This window comes from Bufo gargarizans, chromosome 6 (assembly GCF_014858855.1).
Source record: "Bufo gargarizans isolate SCDJY-AF-19 chromosome 6, ASM1485885v1, whole genome shotgun sequence".
Classification (NCBI taxonomy): Eukaryota; Metazoa; Chordata; class Amphibia; order Anura; family Bufonidae; genus Bufo; species Bufo gargarizans.
This window is the reverse complement of record NC_058085.1, coordinates 389,485,335-389,505,433: the sequence shown is the minus strand read 5'-3', so window position 1 is coordinate 389,505,433 and position 20,099 is coordinate 389,485,335. Positions and strand designations below refer to the sequence as shown.

The window sequence follows — 20,099 nt, the reverse complement described above, 5'->3', positions numbered from 1 at the left end:
TATTCTGATGTAAAAGTAAAAAAAAAAAATATATATATATATATATATATATATTATATGAACCATAGAAACAGATTGAGTTGAAGAATTTAAACCTTCTCTAGGGAGATATCCCAAAAATAAAATAAAAAACTGATTCTCAGTGATTAGAGTGAACGGTGCGATTCTAATGCATGAGAAATTATATTTTGGAAACGCTAGATATAAACGGTTATCCTTATTGGACAGTGTCCGCCATGGTGGCACACAGGCGCTGCAAGATAGAAAGGTATTTATCAATCCCCTTGGCCAGAAAAATGGCACCAAAGAGTCACAATTCTTTCTCAATTACTTTTTTTTTTTTTTGCACACAAATTGTGATTTTATGATGCTCCAGGGGCTGGTCGTGGAGTCTCCAGTCTTAGTAAATAATGCAATTGTGTAAGATGTGCCGAATCTAGTGGGAGGCACAAATCTTCTGGCTTTCCTATTTCTCGCCTCTCCACCTCTAAGTGGCAAGAAATAAAAAAAAATTCTAAGCGATTGTGCATAATCATAATTTTTCTGCCTATATTGTGCTGTAAAGCCATTGACAAACCTCCCCCCCCCACAGTTTTACTCCAGTAGAGGGGTGGGGTGAAAACCGCATCTCTAGACGTAAGTGCGGCAAATTCATCAAACTACATTTCAATAATTCTGCACGTATTACACCAATGCATACCGAAGCAAAATAGACAAATAATCCCCCTTATGATAAATTCACCCCATGTACAATTTTTATTGGAAGACACTGTGGGCACATGTTTGTATCATAGAAACCACGGGCATATCATAGAAGGTGTACGGTCAGACATATGGACCAAATATGAGCCCATTCCTAGGCTGGGCATGCAAATCAGCTGCGGGGAGGGGGGGGGGGTTGGGAGAAAAATTCTGCCAGGCTACTCTGGTGGTGCCCCATCTCCCCTGAGACATCTGACCGGCCAGGATTTAAATCGATTGTGTCACCTTGGTCAACTAATCTAAAAAGAATGAAAACAAGATCCAAATGGATGTCCATTTGGGATCCAGTTTTCAAGTACTGACTTTCTAATATTTATAAAAAAAAATAATAAGAACCTCCAAAAAGACAACTGATCTGGACAGAACTGCTTCTGTCAGTATGAGCCCCATAGAAATGTATTCTCTGTGTAAATCCACCCTTTATTTAGTGGCATGGTCTATGAGGAATTCTCAGCGAGAAGTGGGTGAGCTTTTAAGCATCTAAGAAAAATAAATAAAAAAAATATATAAATAATAAAAATAAAATAAAAAACAAAACTACAAATAGTTAAAACACTATTCCGCCAGGGCTCAGAGCTGAATGCAAGCTTGAATCCCGGACTTTTGCTAGCCCAAATCAGGATTTGCTACACACCGAATATAATATCGCTATAATATTCCAATTTTGTTGCCGCCCATACTAACAGTGGGCTAACATTACAAATGCTTTTGGATTTGTTTTTTTAAAGATTTTCTGGATTTTCAGTAAACATTTTCAAGAGGAACCAGGTGCTTTAAGTTAAAATCCACTTATTTAATCTAAAATTTGTCCCGAATTCTGTGGCGATTCATTTCCTTTAATACATTTTTCTAGCAGTTAGGACTCCCAATCCCCTGGATAGACCTAAAAGCTAAAAACACTTCCAGCTGCCTGCAGCCACCACTAGAGGGAGCTCATCACATACAGTGTATACACTGAACTCAACCGTGTGTGCAGTAAAGCTCCATCTAGTGGTGGCTGCAGGCAGCCAGAACTTTTATCCGTTCAGCATGATGATAGACTTGGAGCTCTGTATCAAAAACCTAACCTTTAGAACAAAGATATTTAAAACATTTTTGACCTTAATGGCTTTGTGGATCTCCACTTAAAGGGCTTGTCAGCAGGAAATTCACTGTTACAACAAGCACAATGCCGCATAGGGCTAACTCCGCTGAATGAAATACCTTTGAGTTGCGTCCTCCTGTAGAGGTACTTTTAATCATATGCAAATGAGCAGTTAAGTGCACCGAAGGCAGTACCAAGCCACTCTGTGCACCCTTGCTCTTCCTGCCTGTCCCTCCACTCAACCCCATCAGGCAAGTGGACCTTCACATTATGCAACACCCCGGCCTGCAATGTACGGACCTCCAGCTGTTTTACAACCTCTAGAAGGCCTGAGGCCGAAGACCACCCAACGCATACCCACTAAAACAGCGTCGTCATCAATACACAGAACCTGAGAAGCGTAACTAGAGGCAGAGAATTAGAACACAGACAGCGCCACCCCTGTATGTGGGTTGCGCCTGGTATTACACCTTCAGTTGAATGGGGCTGAGCTACAATACCAGACATCGCCCATGGAGAAGAGTCGTCGCATCTGGAAAAAACCCAGCCATGTTTTTGTCATCTTAAACAGCTTCCTTTAGCCAATACATTGATAAATCTGAAGAATTGTAACCACAGTGAAGAACTATAAGAACCCTCCCCAATAACAGGAACATTGTATTAACCACAAAACGTGCATATATCAAAAGTCTTAGTATGCAAAGGACTGCTTGCTGGTTAAAGACTCTGTGTTAAAATAGTAATAAAAACAGTTCATAACATTAATATACCGCCATATAAGAGTCTGCACAGGAACGGTTAGGTCACAGCTTTGTAACAGTTGTCCACAGGTTCGTTTAAAAAAAAAAAAAAAAAAAAAAAAAAAAAGGAAAAAAGTTAAAAAAACGTTTCAAAAAGAAAAAAGTTCCAATAGAGTCCAATACGCTCCGAATCTTTAAATGGAGGTTTCTTGCGTAGACAAGAGATGTGCCCGTTTTACCTTACTGGGTGCCTGTGAAAAAAAAATGAAAAGAAAAGGGAGGCATATAGTAAATTGTGGACTATATTGTATAAATGTAATAGATATATTTTTATTTTAAGATTAGTGGATGCAATTCTAAGTTTTTTTTCTCCAAGCGTTCTAATTGCTGGCCTAACCTCAGTACCTGATCGGTGAGGGTCCACGTACAGTGGTTGTGTTTGGTATCGCAGCCCAGGCCCATTCACTCGAAAAGGCATAAGCTGCGTCTAGGCCACGTGACCGATGAATGTGATGGCAGTGGCCTGGAAGAGGCCTCAGCGCTGTAGCCTCTTCAAAAAGCTGATTGTTGGGGATCCTGGAAGCTGGACCCCACAGATCAGATACCGATGACCTATCCTGAGTATAGGTTATCATTGTTAAACCACTTCGAAAACCCCATGTGTACGACCTTTGTTATGCGGTCCGCAAAACACAGATACGGGCCGTGTGCATTCCACATTTTGAGAAACGGAATGGCCGACCCCGAAAAGAACAGTCCTATCCTTGTCTGTCATGTATTTTTTTGCTAAATAGCCATGGGGACATGGAATGCAGAGTCATTTCAGTTTTTTTTTTTGCGGCCCCATTGAAGTGAATGGTTCTACATATGGGTAGCAAAAAAAAAAAAAAAAAAAAAGCCGGATGTTTTAATCCTAGCGATGGAGATGCAGCAGCGGCCGTGCAGGGATCCGGAGCAACGCAGGTGTCGGGGAGCAGGTAAGTATAATCCATACAAGGGGCCCAGGGAAGGGTATCAGATAACCCCTTTAAAGGGGTTGTCCGGTATTGGGGACATTGGTGTAAGTGTACTAGAGCGACATACATATTTCACACACGCATGTCCTACCAGTGCCACACATTTCTGAAGCCCCGTTTTGATATAGCAAATTATAGTGACTATTTTTGTAAAATCACAGTCATTATGCAGAGCGCACGGAGGGGCGGTAACTAGGCTGGTAGACATTGTGCCCCTCCGGTGCGGTGACATCACCGGGCATGGAAGACTCCTCCCATGTAAAATACAGGCTGGAGAATCAGGGGGGGCGGATACATGGAGGAATGGACGATGTGCGGCAGGAGGCGGAATATGTATGAGGGGGGGGTGCAAGGAAGAGTTGATAGACAGTTGAAACTATGAGATGCCGCTTGCCGCTGGGACCCACAGTTTACTGTGGCAGGAAGTCATCACACACAAACATCGATGTCAACAATCTGTTGGGGACCATAGGAGCCATGCAGAAGTGTATAAAAAAAAATAAAAAATACTTAGACATCGGGGGAACCTTGACTCGGCTAGTAATCGCGAGTAAACTATTTTAAAAAACAACAACAACAACAATAATAATAATAATAATAATAATATTTTGATCCCGGACAACCCCTTTAAGGGTTGGATGTGTAATTGACGCAGAATACTCACTAAGAATAAATAACAAAAATAAAAGGTTTTCGGCTGTGGAAAAAACACCAAAATCCATGTTTAAAATATATATTATATCCCCCCTAAAAGTAAACTACAATACTCAGCCCCTTTAACGATGACCTCCACAGTGCCCGCCCCTTTAACGATGACCTCCACAGCGCCTGTCTAATAGTGGCCCCTGCATGTAGCAGTGTAGTTGCGCCGTCATACGACTGAATATTTAAGGACCTGCGAACTACTAAAACCTGTGATCAGTTGTTATGGCAACCTGGAGTAGGACCCGCGAGCTTCTATTGGCTAATAAGGGACATGTGACCGTGTGTATGGCAGTTCGTATTTAAGGGAAAGGCTTGCTAGCTTCTATTGGGCAATGCAGGTAATTTTTTGGTAATATCTCAGGAACGGTACGTCCTAGAGAGCTGAGACCAGGTCTAAAACCTTCCAGGACACCTGATGTACTTGTGTGTCAAATTTGGTGAAGATCGGCCGCGCATAAAGAACGTCTATATATCTATATGATTCAGTATGGAAAATCCATTGTGTGAACGCACCCTTGTCGCTCATCCATAGCTATTCTATACAAACCTCTTTCTTGCCATGAGTGTGCTCGGTAAGCTTTAATTTGGCTTTTGTAAAATAAACTGCAGGAGATTCTTGGGACACCTGGATTTACAAAACACGTAGAAACATCAGTTAAAAAATAAATCCATAAAATCACTACAATTCTTCGCTTACTATCCTTTCATTGTACGCTATCCAGCAATCAAAATGAGGAAACAAATTAAAACGTGTTCGATACCATGGGACACAAAAACCTCTGATTAAAGGGATTTTGTCACTGATGAGTTACATACTGGAGACCTCCAAAATACACGTAATCAGGTCTGTGCGTGTAATATTGCTGACACAATCCCTTTAAATCTGGATTCTGTCTGCTGCAGGAGTCCTCCGCTACTAAACTGTCTAGCACAGGGATGCCCAACCTGTGGCCTTCCAGCCGTTGCAAAACGACAACTCCCAGCATGCCTGGACAGCCTACAGCTATTGGGGCATGCTGGGAGTTGTTGTTTTGCAACAACTGGTGGACCACAGGTTGGGCATCCCTATGCTAGCAGATCACTGAAGTTAAAATGGTATTTATTGCGTAGTTAATACAAGGCACTTACTAATGTATTAGGATTGTCCATACACTGCTCGTGGTTCCTACCACCCTGTAATCCAGCAGTGGTGGTCGTGCGTGCACACTGTAAGGGCCTGCCTCTCTGATGGCAGAGAGGCAATGCCGATAGCAGACATTTAACCCCTCACATGCCATGGTCAGTTGTGACCATGGGATCTGAGGAAGCTTTCCCTGGGAGCGCTGCACTCCTGAAGCTCAAACAGCTCCCCTGCATGGAGATGGGGGTAGCCGTTCAATCTTGCTAATAGCCTGGACCACTTCAGAGAGATCCAGGCTATTACAGTGTAGTTCTTATGGAATGGAGTAAATCCCAGCGAGTGCTTGTAAGTCTTCAATTCTTTATGTCATGTCAAAATAATACATATTACATTGACGCGTTTCAGCCCGTCCAGCCTTCGTCAGCATGAATACATAAATTAAGTCTACATTCTTATATAGCGGTTCAAATCACGCATTCAATGACGTCAGACGCCCATCTAGGGGCGGTAAACCACATGATATCAATTCAGCAATAACCACACGTCATATCCTAGTTACAAAATCAACAACTAACTCCATAAATGATAAATAGCTTAACTTGATGTAAGGGCTCATGCACACGACAGTATTTTGCGTTCAGTATACTGGACGTTTTTTTAGCTCAGTATACAGAACATATACTGAACCATTCATTTCAATGGTTCAGCAAAAAATACTGAAGTGTCTCAGTGTGCATTCCGTTTCAGTATTTCAGTATTTCCGTGCCGTGAAAAGATAGAACATGTCCTATACTTGTCCGCAAATCACGGTGCTTGGCTCCATTCAAGTCAATGGGTCCGCAAAAAAAACGGAACACATACGGAAATGCATCCGTATGTCTTCCGTTTCCGTTCCGTTTTTTCCTGAACCATCTATTGAAAATGTTATGCCCAGCCCAATTTTTTCTATGTAATTACTGTATACTGTATATGGCATACGGAAAAACGGAACGGAAAAACGGAAAGGAAACGGAAACACAACGGAAACAAAAAACGGAACAACGGATCCGTAAAAAACGGACCGCAAAACACTGAAAAAGCAATACTGTCGTGTGCATGAGGCCTAACTCATATTTGCCATGTGTCATCATTCCACCCCATTTGCAATTTTATTTCCAGCTTCCCACTACATTGTATACAACATTAAATGGTGAAATTAAAAAGTGCAACTTTTTTTGTGTGTGTGTGTGGAACAAACCCTTATATTTTAATAGAAAAGTCATGGCTGTGGGAAGGCAGAGGGCAAAAACAAAAACACACAAATGGGTTGAGAGTACCACCAGTCCTTGGAGGAGACACAGTGTAAGGGAGCTGGCAGTACCACTTTCTAGAAAGCACTACGTATAGTGTACTGTATAGGAGATGCGCTTCTGCCCAGCTTAGTACTGCAACAGAGGCTTGTGCAACATCAATGGGCGTCTACACCACCGACCAAAGTACTGCAATTGTTTTTCCACCAACCCCACCCCGATCCTGCAAAAATCATGCTACGATGAAGCAGTAAAAGGAAAAACAGCCATTGATGTATGGATCCCCTTTGGGGTATTCAGTGGATAGGCAAATATTTTGTAATGGAATACCCTTTGAATGGACTGTGTGGATGCTTTCAGAAGCTTTTGTTGGGACAGCACAATCTACCTTAACCTATAAGCAAAGCAGTTAGCCAATAGGAATAACAGAATATTGTGACCGATTAAAAAAAAAATATATATAATAAATATATATATATTTTTTTTAAATAAAACTGATTTTCTTTACAATAAATTGATTTAACACTATGTAATTTTACTACTTACATATTTCACATTTTCCTTGACGTATTCTGATCCTTGTGAGGACATTGGGGTCACCGTCCTCTTCTTCTCGGACACCACCTGTCCGCCCAAGACTTTACGCTGGATGTATAAAAATACCAGAAGTCAGAATAAGGGCTAATGTGCACACGACCATTGTCTGGGTCCGCATCTGTGCCGCAGTTTTTGCGTCTCGGATGCAGACCCATTCACTTCAATGGGGCAGCAATAGATGCTGACAGCACTCTGGGTGCTGTCCGCATCCGTTGCTCCGCAAAAGAAATAGAACATGCGCTATTCTTGTCAGTTTTACGGACAAGAATAGGCATTTCTAACATGGGCCGCCCGTTTCGTTCCGCAAGTTTTGGAACACACAGTGTTTTGTGGATCCGCAATTTGCAGACCACAAAACACGGTGCGGTCTCGTGCATGAGCCCTAAGGCATGTGTTTCCACGCATTTGAGAAGGTCAATTAATACATTTACATACATTCACTTCGAAATACAATTCATGCGGCTCTGGTTAAAAATGTGTTCATCCCTCAGATGCGGCGGCACATCCCGTACAGCACTATCTGGGATTGTATAGAGTGGACCACGCACACAAGGCCTTTTCTGAAATTAAGTGGACCACAGGGCATCTCACTGATGGTCAAGTCCGATATTAACTCTCATCTGTCCAGACAGCGAGTGCTCCTATGGCGCCACCTCAGAAGAAAAAAAGTAACTTAATTTTTTGTGCAACTTAATTGTAAAACTGCAAGCTGTGACCCAACCAGAACCCATAGCTATAACCAGAGCTTTAATTTACCTTGCAATCCATTTGTCTAGCTCCTGTGTGAGCCTGGAACATACTGAGTATCATGGCGCCTGATCTTCCCTCACAAGACTACAATCCCCACAATCCCTAGCTTTCCTGCTGCAAGTGTTTTTTGATTGGCTGCCTGATATACAGTCCGGTCACGCCCCCTGTACTCCGTGATCAGCAGCACAACGCACTGAGCATGCTCGACCTAACAGAGGCTCAGAACTACAGGTCGAGGCCATGGGAGTTTATGAGGAAACACCGTGGGCAGCAGAGGAAGAAAACTACTTTTCTAACTACTGAACGGTAAATATGTGAAATTGACATTATATTAGGTAATTATTGATGAATTAGTCTAAAACATAAGTTATATATAAAAGGTCATTGTAATTTGTAAACTCTCCCGTCATGCGCTCTAGGGGGTTTCACAAGCAGTATTTTTGGTAGTTTGTGATGCTGTTTTTCTTTAGCCATTCCTCTCTATGGGATGGATGGAGAGTCACTTCTCAGAGGTGAATAGAGCGGCAGTGCACATGCTCGACCGCTGCTCCATTCATACGGGAGATACAGGAGAGGACCCTATCCGACAGCGATACTCGGACCAATGGTGCAGCGAGATGTCTGGGCCTGTCAATCAAGGTGGAGGGGGTTATGCCTTCAGCAGTGAGGTGCTGACAGACTGGTATCTGAGGGCTTGAGCCTGCCCCTCAGTGCTCCGGTGGGCTAATTTGCTTATTGGGGTGTCTTCACATGCAGCAGAACATTCTGCAACTAAAAGAATCAGTTCCATTCACTTGAATGGGGCTTGCAGAAATCCATGCGCTTGCTGCCGCGTTCAAATGAATGGAACCGATTTTCAGTTGCAAAATTTTCTGCCACAATCTGCTGCATGTGAAGGCGTCCTTATAAGAGATAGGGGCACGTTTATCAAGCTTGTCTGTTTTAAAGGGGTTATCAAATAGTACAAATACCCCTCAATGCCTGGGCCCCTCCTTACCCGTCTCCGACTCCCAAGTCCCTCCCTGCACAGCCACCGCTGCGTCTCCCCGTCGCGTGGAAAAAAATCCGGCAACTGGAAGCCACCCTAGTGTATTTGAGAATTTCTCATATTGGATAACCCCTTTAAAGGCAATTAGAAAGGCGTATTTTATTTTTCCGTCTTTCTTTTGCAGACTATTTATCAAAAGTCTCACAGCCCTTCATGAATGACACACTGCATATTGCTATTAGTCTGACCTCTGGTGGTTCTTTTTCAGTATGACAGGTTCATATTCACCAAGACTGGTCTAATTAATATTCGCACGAAAATGCGGTGCAAGTCAGCTGAAAGCAGGCGCACATCTCTGTGAAAGGGTGACTTTTTAGGCGAAATGTGGCGCAACTCGCCACAAAACAGACGAGGAAGAATACACCAGCCCTGGTGGATTAGAAATTAGACTTTTTTTTTTAGACTTAATCAGGCACAAAATAAGGTGCATCTACAAATAGAGTGGTAAAATAGGTGCAAAAGTTAGTTATAAAAAAAACTTCTGAATTAGTCCAAAAAATAAAATAAATAAAAACAGGCGAATGAGGCGCCAATGCCTCCAAAAACAGCTACAATTTTCAATAGTAAATGAGACTAGAAAAAATAAAAATAACATAAAGACTGTCAAAAACACTATAGTAAGTGTGGCCCACAGACTTCTCCTGAATGGTGCAGCAGAGAAGAATAAATAAAGTAATCATTGGGATCAGCAGAGTCAACCCTACCAGGCAATATGCCTGGTTTAATAGGGCTGATTCTGCTGACAGATGCTCTTTAAACCCATGTCCAGTCCTTTCTTTATAATGCAGGCAGATAAACTCCTGTGTAATAAATTACCTTAATCATCCCGCTGAAGGAGCGCGAGCGGACATGGTTCTTCGTGCTGCTCAGGTCGGGTGTTCCTGGATTATGTTTATTGAACTAAAAAATAAATGGATTCAAGTTACAAATATGGCACGGGTTAAAGAGTATACTAATAGAATCACCAAAATCTGTAGTCTATTTAAAAGGGGCTACACTGGGACTTTTTGCAGCGCGACTTATTGATTTTAACTATTGAACCACAGCTGCAGTCCAAATGAATGCATTTAGTTGACTGCAATCTTTGTGGACTGCAGCAGTCATTCAATAGTTAAATTCCGCTGCTCTACAAAAAAAAGTCGCAGTGTAGCCCAAGCCTAAGGCTATGGCTACACGACGACATTTGTCGCACCAATGTCATGCAACAAATTTTATAATGATAGTCTATGGTGTCACACTGCGACATGACAGTATCCAAGATGGATTTTTCTGCGACTGTCAAGTCACAGTGCGACACCATAGACCATCATTATAAAATGTGTTGCATGACATTGGTGCGACATCAATGTCACGTGACACGTGTTGCAATGTAATTGTGCCCTGTCACGCGACACATGTGGTCGTGCAGCCCTCGCCTAAAACATTGCCTATCCTGACTTGCCAATCAGCCCAATCATTTTTTTTTTCTTTACACAACGATTTGCATGGAACTGCAGTAACAAGGAAACGTGACCAGCTGCTCCAGGTCGAGAGTCGCGTTCCCATCTCTGCTGAACGGGACAAGCGACGTCGTATGAAATGCAGGTCACCGCGGCTTCAGCAGTGATATGTCAGTAATAGCACATAACCACTCAGCCTGCACAGGTCACAAGGGTTGGCCAGCAATGGTGATGTCACGTGTTGACAGGACTTCTAATAGGGACCAGATGCAGCAAGAAAGGGAGCTCCGTGCGCTTCTGACAGGTGCTTTTTTTCAGACCTTGGGTTTCCTATGACCTTGCACATAGTTTCTGATCTGCACACACCCTGTTATAGGGCAGGAGGAGTAGATTGATATATGGCCAGACAACAGATTTTTAAATGCACGCTTAAAAGAAAAAAAAAAAATACACGCGTCTTTTCAGTGCGAAATAAGCGTGTTTTTGAAACCTTTTTAACCAATGGGTGTTCACTTCACTACAAAGCATTATAATAGTAAAATGGTAATACTCACCCGCCGCTGATCCAGTGACCTCCGCTGGTCATGTTCCATCTACACATGTGACCACTGCAGCCAGTCACTAGCCTTGGCTGCCTTGTGCCCAACATACAGGCAAGACCACTAAAGCCAGTGACTGGGTGCCGAGGGCAGGTGTGTAGCCAGCAGGGTAATATTAGTTTCTATTTTATAGCATTCTCTGCGGTTAGTAGTTTGAATTCCCCTAAGGAGGCCGGTTTAGCACCATTACACATGTAGAACAACACAGTAGAACAACTTCTTTCCTTGGGTCATATACTCTTCTGCTGGGTCTCTCTTGCTCCATTATCTAGGCCAGGCTTGCTCAACCTGCAGCCCTCCAGCTGTTGCAAAACTACAACTCCCAGCATGCCCAAACAGACTACAGCTATCAGCCTACAGCAGGGCATTGTGGGAGTTGTAGTTTCACAACCGCTGGAGGGCCGCAGGTTGAGCATGCCTGGTCTAGGGCAAGGTGCTGAATCTCCCTAGAGACCAGTCCTGTATAGAGACTTGCTGGAAGTGCTCCATGGTATGGAGGCTTATTGTCAATGCTCCATGGGAAAGGAATATGCAAAGCGGTATCTCCCAAGGAAGAGAACCGGTGGCGCTGTGGAGATGGTTCTCTTTCTTGGGAGATACGTCTTTGCATATTCTGTCATTACCTTAGTAATTCTTGATGCTGCATTATCTTGTATATGCAGCAGAGGGCGCTGTATGAATGAGATAAGCTGTGCGTCTTAGTTGTGATCATTGATCTCATGGAAAGGAAGCTTTTGGTCATTTATACGTGTCCACTACCTGCCGGATGAGCTTTTTCTTCTTCGCAGAATCTGGCATATTGTGGACGTGTTGAAACAATTCTCTTAAGGCTTCCTCTGTGCGCCGCTGCGTCAGTTCCTGCTGAGATGTGGAGGATGAGGGTGATGATCCGAACCGGCTTCTTTTCTGGCTCTTTACAAACGGAAACTCGTTGCGGGTTTCAGAAGACAATAGCTCCAGATCATCCTGCGAGAATAGGACAGAAGAGGGAGAGGGTGAAGGGTTAATGCTGCCATTTATAAGATGCCAAGACACGCCAAGAGCCGACTGTCACAAGCGGCGCAGTATTGCACCAAGCTCTGTGGCGGAGTTCAACTGCTTAAAAGAGCTGTTCACCTTTATGACCTCCTGTACAGAACCCACAGCGTGACAATACCCACGGGGGAAACCATACTTAACCAACCCCTGCCACTGGGCTCCGGCTCTGCAGCTCTCGGGTCTCACCGCGTCAGCATCCAGTTTGACATTGGCTCATGTGACCACTGAGGCCAATGACTGGCCACAGTGGTGACACGTTACCAATGAATCATGTCAATGGATCACGTGATATGCAAGTGACAGTCAAATCGTATGTTGATGTGGGGAGATCCGGGATCTGGACAGTCAGCGATGGATCTGTAGTTGGCAACACGGGTCTGGCCACGCTGTGGTATTGTTCAAAAGGTGAACAATCCCTTTAAAGGCTATGAACACCTGTGGAGCCACTTTATTAGATGATTAGGTGCTTTGTGGGCTAAACAAATTTTTTGTAATAGGCTTTTATTAAAACCTTTGCTTTGCTTTGTTTTAAGTTTCCATGTTTCACAGTACATAGCAAGCTGCAGAACACCGCTCACAGTGAAATCCATCAGGCGGCTTGTTCTAGAGCCCCTCTCTCCTGAATGATTTTCTAATCTGATTTATGGTCAAATCAATGCTCAACGTTATAAATCAGCTTAAAAGATCGCTGATAGGTTTTTATTAAACTTATTACAAAATGTTTTTTTTAGCCCAAAATATGTAAACTTCCTGCCAGCGATGACCTGCTCACCTTGAATAACGAACATTTTTAATGACGCAAGGTGGAGCGGTAATTGTGCAGCAATAGACTGCATCAGTTTAAATCGTGGGAGCCCAGCGGAGGATGAAGAGCGCAGGAACGGGGAAGCAAGTAAGAAGGCTTCCCTGAGCAGGCCTGCTCAAAGACCCCCCCCCCCAAAAGGTGCATAACCCCTTTAATATAAAGTGAATGTGCACATTTGAACACTCACATTATGGGCTATCTCAAGATAGACACCGCTAGGATATGAAGGCAATGCCTGGCTTTATCCAGGGGGCCGCATAATTTAAATATACACACTAGGGAAGGGAGAGAATCCATTCCTTCGTCAGAACAGACTTTGAGGAACAAGGGGTCGGCCCCACTGATCAAGAGGGCCCCCATTTAATTGACGGGGCCGAACATCTCATCTAGCTCTGTCTCAGGAGGATGGAGATGGAGACACAGCACACTTGTCGGTTGGGTGCAAAATCAGGCCAATATGAACCAGCACCAAGGTCCCATTCAATAAGAAGGAAGAAGCCAGCAGCACACCATTAAGATAAAAAAAAACACGTGTGGTTTAGGCTAGTTTCACACTAGCGTTCGTCGGTCCGCTCGTGAGCTCCGTTTGAAGGGGCTCACGAGCGGACCCGAACGCTTCCGTCCAGCCCTGATGCAGTCTGAATGGATGCGGATCCGCTCAGACTGCATCAGTCTGGCGGCGTTCAGCCTCCGCTCAGCAGGCGGACACCTGAACGCTGCTTGCAGTGTTCGGGTGTCCGCCTGGCCGTGCGGATCCGTCCAGACTTGCAATGTAAGTCAATGGGGACGGATCCGTTTGAAGATGCCACAATGTGGCTCAATCTTCAAACGGATCCGTCCCCCATTGACTTTCAATGTAAAAGTCTGGACGGATCCGTTCAGGCTAATTTCACACTTAGCTTTTTTTTGCCAATATAATGCAGACGGATCCGTACTGAACGGAGCCACCGTCTGCATTAATATGATCGGATCCGTTCAGAACGGATCCGATCGAACGCTAGTGTGAAAGTAGCCTTATTCACCCAGTGTCATGTAGCGACGTTTCAAGCTTGAGAAAGACCGCAACAAGCGGTTAAAACATCGCTACATGACACTGGGTGAATTATCTTAATGGTGTGCTGCTGAGATTATATATATATATATATATATATATATATATATATATATATTATAATTTTTTATTACACACTTCTATGGTTCAGCAATAACAGTTTGAGACGAGAACAAACGAAATCTATGGATTATGACTTCCACAGGGTGAGCTTGTCATGGTGCATTATTTCACCTACACTTGATAAGCCTGGATTAAATAGATTTATTTCCCAGAAATTGGCAAGATACAAAAATGATTGGAGTGGTGCCATATGGTTTGGATCCAGCATCTAGATTTGCTTAATTGATGCTTATGAATGTCATACACGCCAAAGCTAATAGAGTGGGAAAAATTATTATTAATAATACTCTGCACATACAGCTATATATAGTCTAAGGTAAAAATACTCTGGAAGCGGCACTGATCTGCACAGTTTTCCACCGCAGTACCATACGATCCCCTGGTGGTCCAAGAACCTGGCTCAGTAAGGCCACCTTTCACACGGGCGAGATTTCCGCGCGGGTGCAATGCGTGAGGTGAACGCATTGCACCCGTACTGAATCCGGACCCATTCATTTCTATGGGGCTGTTCACATGAGCGGTGATTTTTCACGCATCACTTATGCGTTGCGTGAAAATCGCAGCATGCTCCTCTTTCTGCGTTTTTCACGTAACGCAGGCCCCGTAGAAATGAATGGGGTTGCGTGAAAATCGCAAGCATCCGCAAGCAAGTGCGGATGCGGTGCGATTTTCATGCATGGTTGCTAGGAGACGATCGGGATGGAGACCCGATCATTATTATTTTCCCTTATAACATGGTTATAAGGGAAAATAATAGCATTCTGAATATAGAATGCATAGTACAATAGCGCTGGAGGGGTTTAAAAAAATAAATAAAAATAAAAATAACAAAATTTAACTCACCTTAATCCACTTGTTCGCGCAGCCGGCATCTCTTCTGTCTTCAGGACCTGGGTAAAGGAGCTGTGGTGACGTCATCAAAAGGTCCTTTTCCTCACAGATGAAGACAGAAGAGAAGCCGGGCTGCGCAAACAAGTGGATTAAGGAGAGTTAAAATATATATATTTATTTTTTTAACCCGTCCAGCCCTATTGTACTATGCATCCTGCATTCAGAATGTATTATTTTCCCTTATAACATGGTTATAAGGGAAAATAATAGCAATCTACACAAACTTGGGTACCACAGTCTGTTTTTTATCACGCACGTGCAAAACACATTGCACCCGCGAAAAAAAAACTGAACGGAATGCAATCGCAGTCAAAACTGACTACTCGCGCGGGTTTGCCGCAATGCACCGGGACACATCCGGACACGCTCGTCTGCAAGGGGCCTAATGGTCTCAGAGGTTCAGCAGAAGACAACCATTTGGAGCCAGTGCCACTTATGGAACGATTCACAGAAAACTGATCAGAACTTGCTGAAGATATGTCGTGTGTTCACTGGTGGCCCTAGGGAAACCCAGTCCAAAACTGTAAGTAACGCACATGAAAGAGGTTACAGTCTGTGCAGGTATTGCTGACCATCAGATGCATACAAAGTTATTACAGTGGCGATTCAGGTCATTGACATTTAAAAAAAATATAAATAAAATCAATAGATGTAGTTCACTTTAGTTCATGGAGCAAGGATAATGGGCAGGATACGGCATGACTGGCACCGGCTTGTGGTGCGGTTTGAACTTCCTTCAAAGCATAAGTATCTGATCGGTTTGGGTCCAATTCCATCACCTCAGCCGATCATATGTGACCGCCGTGGCCTCTTCCTCAGCCTTTGTGCAGCTCAGCCTCATTTAAGTTGATGGGACTGATCTGCAATACCAACTATAGCCACTATATAATGTATGGCGCTGTGCTTCGTATAGTAGAAGTGGTGCAGCCCCTTCAAACAGCTGATCACCAGGGGTCCCGGGAGTCAGATTCCCCCCCCCAATCAATCAGATACTGATGACCCAAGGATAGGTCATCATTATGAGTACCAGTAGTTGAGTGTGGATACATTACTTCGCCTTTACAGTCATGTGCTGGTGCAGTACCGGGCACTACAACCCACTATACGGCTCACATTCTTACCTTGGAGGCGGGGGTTTTGCTGCCGCTGAAGTACAGCCGGGCATATTCCCGTATATAAGCAGGAGCCTAAAACCAAAGCAGAACTGCGTTTAGAAACCTTCGGCAATCCATTTTATTAGTACATATATGCAGTTCGCTCACAGTCGTGAATCCATATGCAAGTGAAGACAGTGGGATGGCAGTTGCTGCACGGCTGTATAGTGGACGTGTAATTAGCAGTTCTATCTGCTGGGCTCACGATTCTTTTAAAAAGGGAAGGTCACGATAAAATGCAATGTAATCTGAAGTAGGGATCGACCGATTATGGGAAGTACCAATATTAATCGGCCGATATTAAGAATTTTGTGCATTATCGGTATCGGCATCTAACCTTGCAGATATACCGATAATGCGTGAAAAGCGAATACTAGTGAGCGCTTCCATTATGGAAGCGCGCACTAGTATGCATCAGGTGCCGGGAAGAAGCGCAGCAAGCACTTCCAATTCTGACTCACGCTGGTCTTTGATGGGGCCCGTGCGCTGCACTGTCCTGACCCCATACAGAGTCAGGAACGTAGTGCGATGAAGAGGAGCCGCGGCGCAGGAGAGGTGAGGAGTTTTTTTATTTTATTCATCTGAGGTGTGATCGGGGTTAATAAAGGGCTGATCTGAGGTGTGATCGGGGTTAATAAAGGGCTGATCTGAGGTCTGATCGGGGTTAATAAAGGGCTGATCTGAGGTGTGATCGGGGTTAATAAAGGGCTGATCTGAGGTGTGATCGGGGTTAATAAAGTCAGTGAGGAGGGGGGATGGGGTGGAAATTGGCACTAGTATATTATAAATGTAAATTATAAATTGACTACCAACTAAGGGCTTTATTAATTTATAATATACTAGTGCCAAATGCAAATTTCCACCACTTCAGTGACTGCCAACTAATTATATCTATATATTTTTTATGAGATATAAAATAAATCGGTATAAATTATCGGCTATCGGCCTGAAAGTTAACAGATTATCGGTATCGGCTCTAAAAAAAATAAAAAAAATAAAATATCAATATCGGACAATCCCTAATCTGAAGGCAGCAGGTTATAGGGCAGGAGGAGCTGAGCAGATGAATATATGGTTTTAAGGCAATAGATGCAGTATAACTTGTAGGTTATACATTAAACTCAATGCCCTCTCTGTGCTTAGGAGTCCAGAGGGAGGTCCCTCTAATGAGCGAGTCTCCCTCCATGACTGTGCATACAGAAATAGCTGACAATCACTGATAGGACCGCCCACTGGACTCCTAAACATAGAAAGGGCAGATTTAAATTAATTGCTACTGCCGCTCCATTCATCTCAATGATTACAGCACTCCAGAAATTAATGGAGCGGTAGCACACATGCCTGACCCACCGCACCATTAACTTTGGGGGGTCCCTGTTCTCAGTGGCGGTCCCAACAGAAGGACCCGCGGCGATCTTAGCCATCACCCATCATGTGGGATAACTTGCGCCAACTGGAAAATGCCTTTAAGTTTTGCTGATCACTCCTGAGGATAGGGGCTCATGCATAAGACAGTATGCATTTTCCGTTCCGCAAAACGAGGATCTGCAAAAAATACAGAGGACGTCCCTGTGACATCCATGTTGCATCCAGTTTTTTTGTTTGGATCCACTGCAACAATGCCTATTTTACCTATTGCAAAACGAAAATAGAAGATGTTCTATTCTTTTTTGCAGGGCTACAGAAAGGACATACGGACGCAGACAGCACATAGGATGCGGACCCATTCATTTCAATGGGTCCGCATCACATCAGCAAAAAATGCAGATCGGATGCGGAAAAAATACATGGTCGAGTGCATGAGCCCTAGGTTTGCTAATCAGATCAGTGATGGTTCAACTCCCAAAACTCCAGCTGATCAGCTCTCTGAAGGGGCCACATTGCTTGGGCAAGTGATGTGTCCGTTCCATAGCATACCAAGCACAGCGCCATACATTGTATCATGGCTGTACTTGGTATTGCATCTCAATGATATTCACTTAGGCAGCGGTTTTCTTCTGGCCAATTCTCTGCATAATTGCCGGATCTCTCCGCCAGTCGCCATTATAGCGAACGGGGCCAGAAGTCTTACAAACCTCACGGAATGCTGTTCCCTGCCAGAGACCCGCTGCAAGTGTGAAACTAGCGATACATGTGAATGGGCTGCGCAAAGACGGATGGATGTGATGTCACAGGCTGAGGAATAGGCTGCAGCACTTGTCCAAGCGTCGTGGGCCCTTCAAACAGCTGACTGGTGGGGGAAGTCTGACCCGCACCAATTACGGTATATATTGGTAACCTATCCCCAGGATAGGACATCAGTATTTACATCCCAGAAACCCCATGCTGTGCTCAGAATAAGGAGAAGCAGCTTTTATATGGCACTTGGGCCTCTTCATCCTGGGGATTGGTGGTGGCCACTTTAACCAATCTGTATTCAGTAATGTTCCAAGCTCCCCCTAGTGGTGGCTCCCATGTGAAGCTCTCTATAAAGGGGGGGGGGGGGGGGAGAAGATATTGGAGGATGCCTTGGATCCATGTGATGATAATCAGCCCCATTGTCATGTGATGGGGCAGAGTTACACACTTTCTACCAACAATTTAAACACTGGAACCCAAAATAACAGTGATCAAAATGGTAGACATTCACTGTAATTAAAAAAGATTATTTCTAAAAACCAATCACAAGGGATGTGAACAGTATAAATAATTGATCTGAATCCAGGTTTTCACGCCCGCTTGCTCCACACGGGGTGGGGGCGACGTTCACTAGTGCATCTTACTTGATATTCTGCACCACGGTACACAGACGGGAGGAGCGGAGCCATTGGGTTACCACAACTACATGGATTTGTAGATCTGGCATCTCACCCCACATTCATCAAGACAGTTAGACAAGTGCTGGCCCAGGGATGCACAGGGCTCCCGCCTGAACGCAATTAGGGGGATGACCTTCTCATACTTAGCTCTGGTCACTGGGCCGAGAGCTGTTAACATCCATTTATCTAACATATAATAATGGGGGACTGCTTGAAGGCAGTCCGGTGGGAATTCACAGTATTCCAGAACCAGTACCGTTAAATGGGCCACAGCAAGAGAGAACACAATCAGCTGGATCTGGTAAAGTTGTAGGATGCTGGGTATGGAATTATAGCTCCCACTAGGGCAGGGATCAGCAACTTTCGGCACTCTAGCTGCTGTGAAACTACAACTCCAGGCATGCATAAAAGTGAATGGAGTTGTAGTTTCAGAACACCTGGAGAGCCAGAAGTTGATGATCCCTGCACGAGGGTTTTCAGATAGCTTTCCCCAGGATCCTGAATGCTGTCATATATCCTATTGGGGCAAAAAAAATTCCATAGTAAGACTCAGAGCGGTCATTTCCTGTGGGCTAGAAGTAGCTGCCAGCGGGGCCCTGGGAACAGGAGTGGATCAATGTTTAAATTTACTGGTAATACTGTATTTCAGTGGCCACTGTACTTTCAAAAAAACGTATTTGCATAAATCAATAAGACAGGTGAATATAAGAAACTTTGTAATCTATTTTATGTTTCCATGGTGACAGACTACAGACAAAAAATAAATAAACCAGACCCAAGTCCCCATGGTAAGGGCCATAAGACTCAACAGTAGGAGATATTTTTTATTTTTTATTAATAAAACACACGTTGCAATAGTGAGTGCATTTTCAACTAAAAAATAAATTAAATTCTGCCCCATAAAAATTTACTTTCAACAAAATTTAGCTTTAATAGTACAGGTGAATACTACTTGTAATAAACTATTATTTCATCAGAGAAAAAACAACCCTTTCTCCCTAGAGCAGACTTCTATAGGCCCCCCGTCAGTCATTTACTAAACTGACTGATGGGGGGGCCATGCCGCTGACCTGCACCCCTTGTGGAAGAT

The 20,099-nt window shown here is 43.9% G+C and overlaps 1 protein-coding gene across 1 annotated transcript in view; it reads right to left on the bottom strand.

Moving 5' to 3' along the window:
* Positions 1 to 2,780: 2,780 nt before the first annotated feature.
* Positions 2,781 to 20,099, bottom strand: part of LOC122942134 (rho GTPase-activating protein 19-like) — a 41,320-nt gene continuing 24,001 nt past the window's right edge. Inside the window, exons 7-12 of the mRNA XM_044299629.1 lie at positions 16,179 to 16,244; positions 11,909 to 12,115; positions 9,928 to 10,011; positions 7,263 to 7,361; positions 4,855 to 4,932; positions 2,781 to 2,837 (exon numbers count right to left, since the gene is read on the bottom strand). Coding sequence (XP_044155564.1) covers positions 2,781 to 2,837; positions 4,855 to 4,932; positions 7,263 to 7,361; positions 9,928 to 10,011; positions 11,909 to 12,115; positions 16,179 to 16,244 — 591 coding nt within the window. The remainder of the gene's footprint in view (positions 2,838 to 4,854; positions 4,933 to 7,262; positions 7,362 to 9,927; positions 10,012 to 11,908; positions 12,116 to 16,178; positions 16,245 to 20,099) is intronic.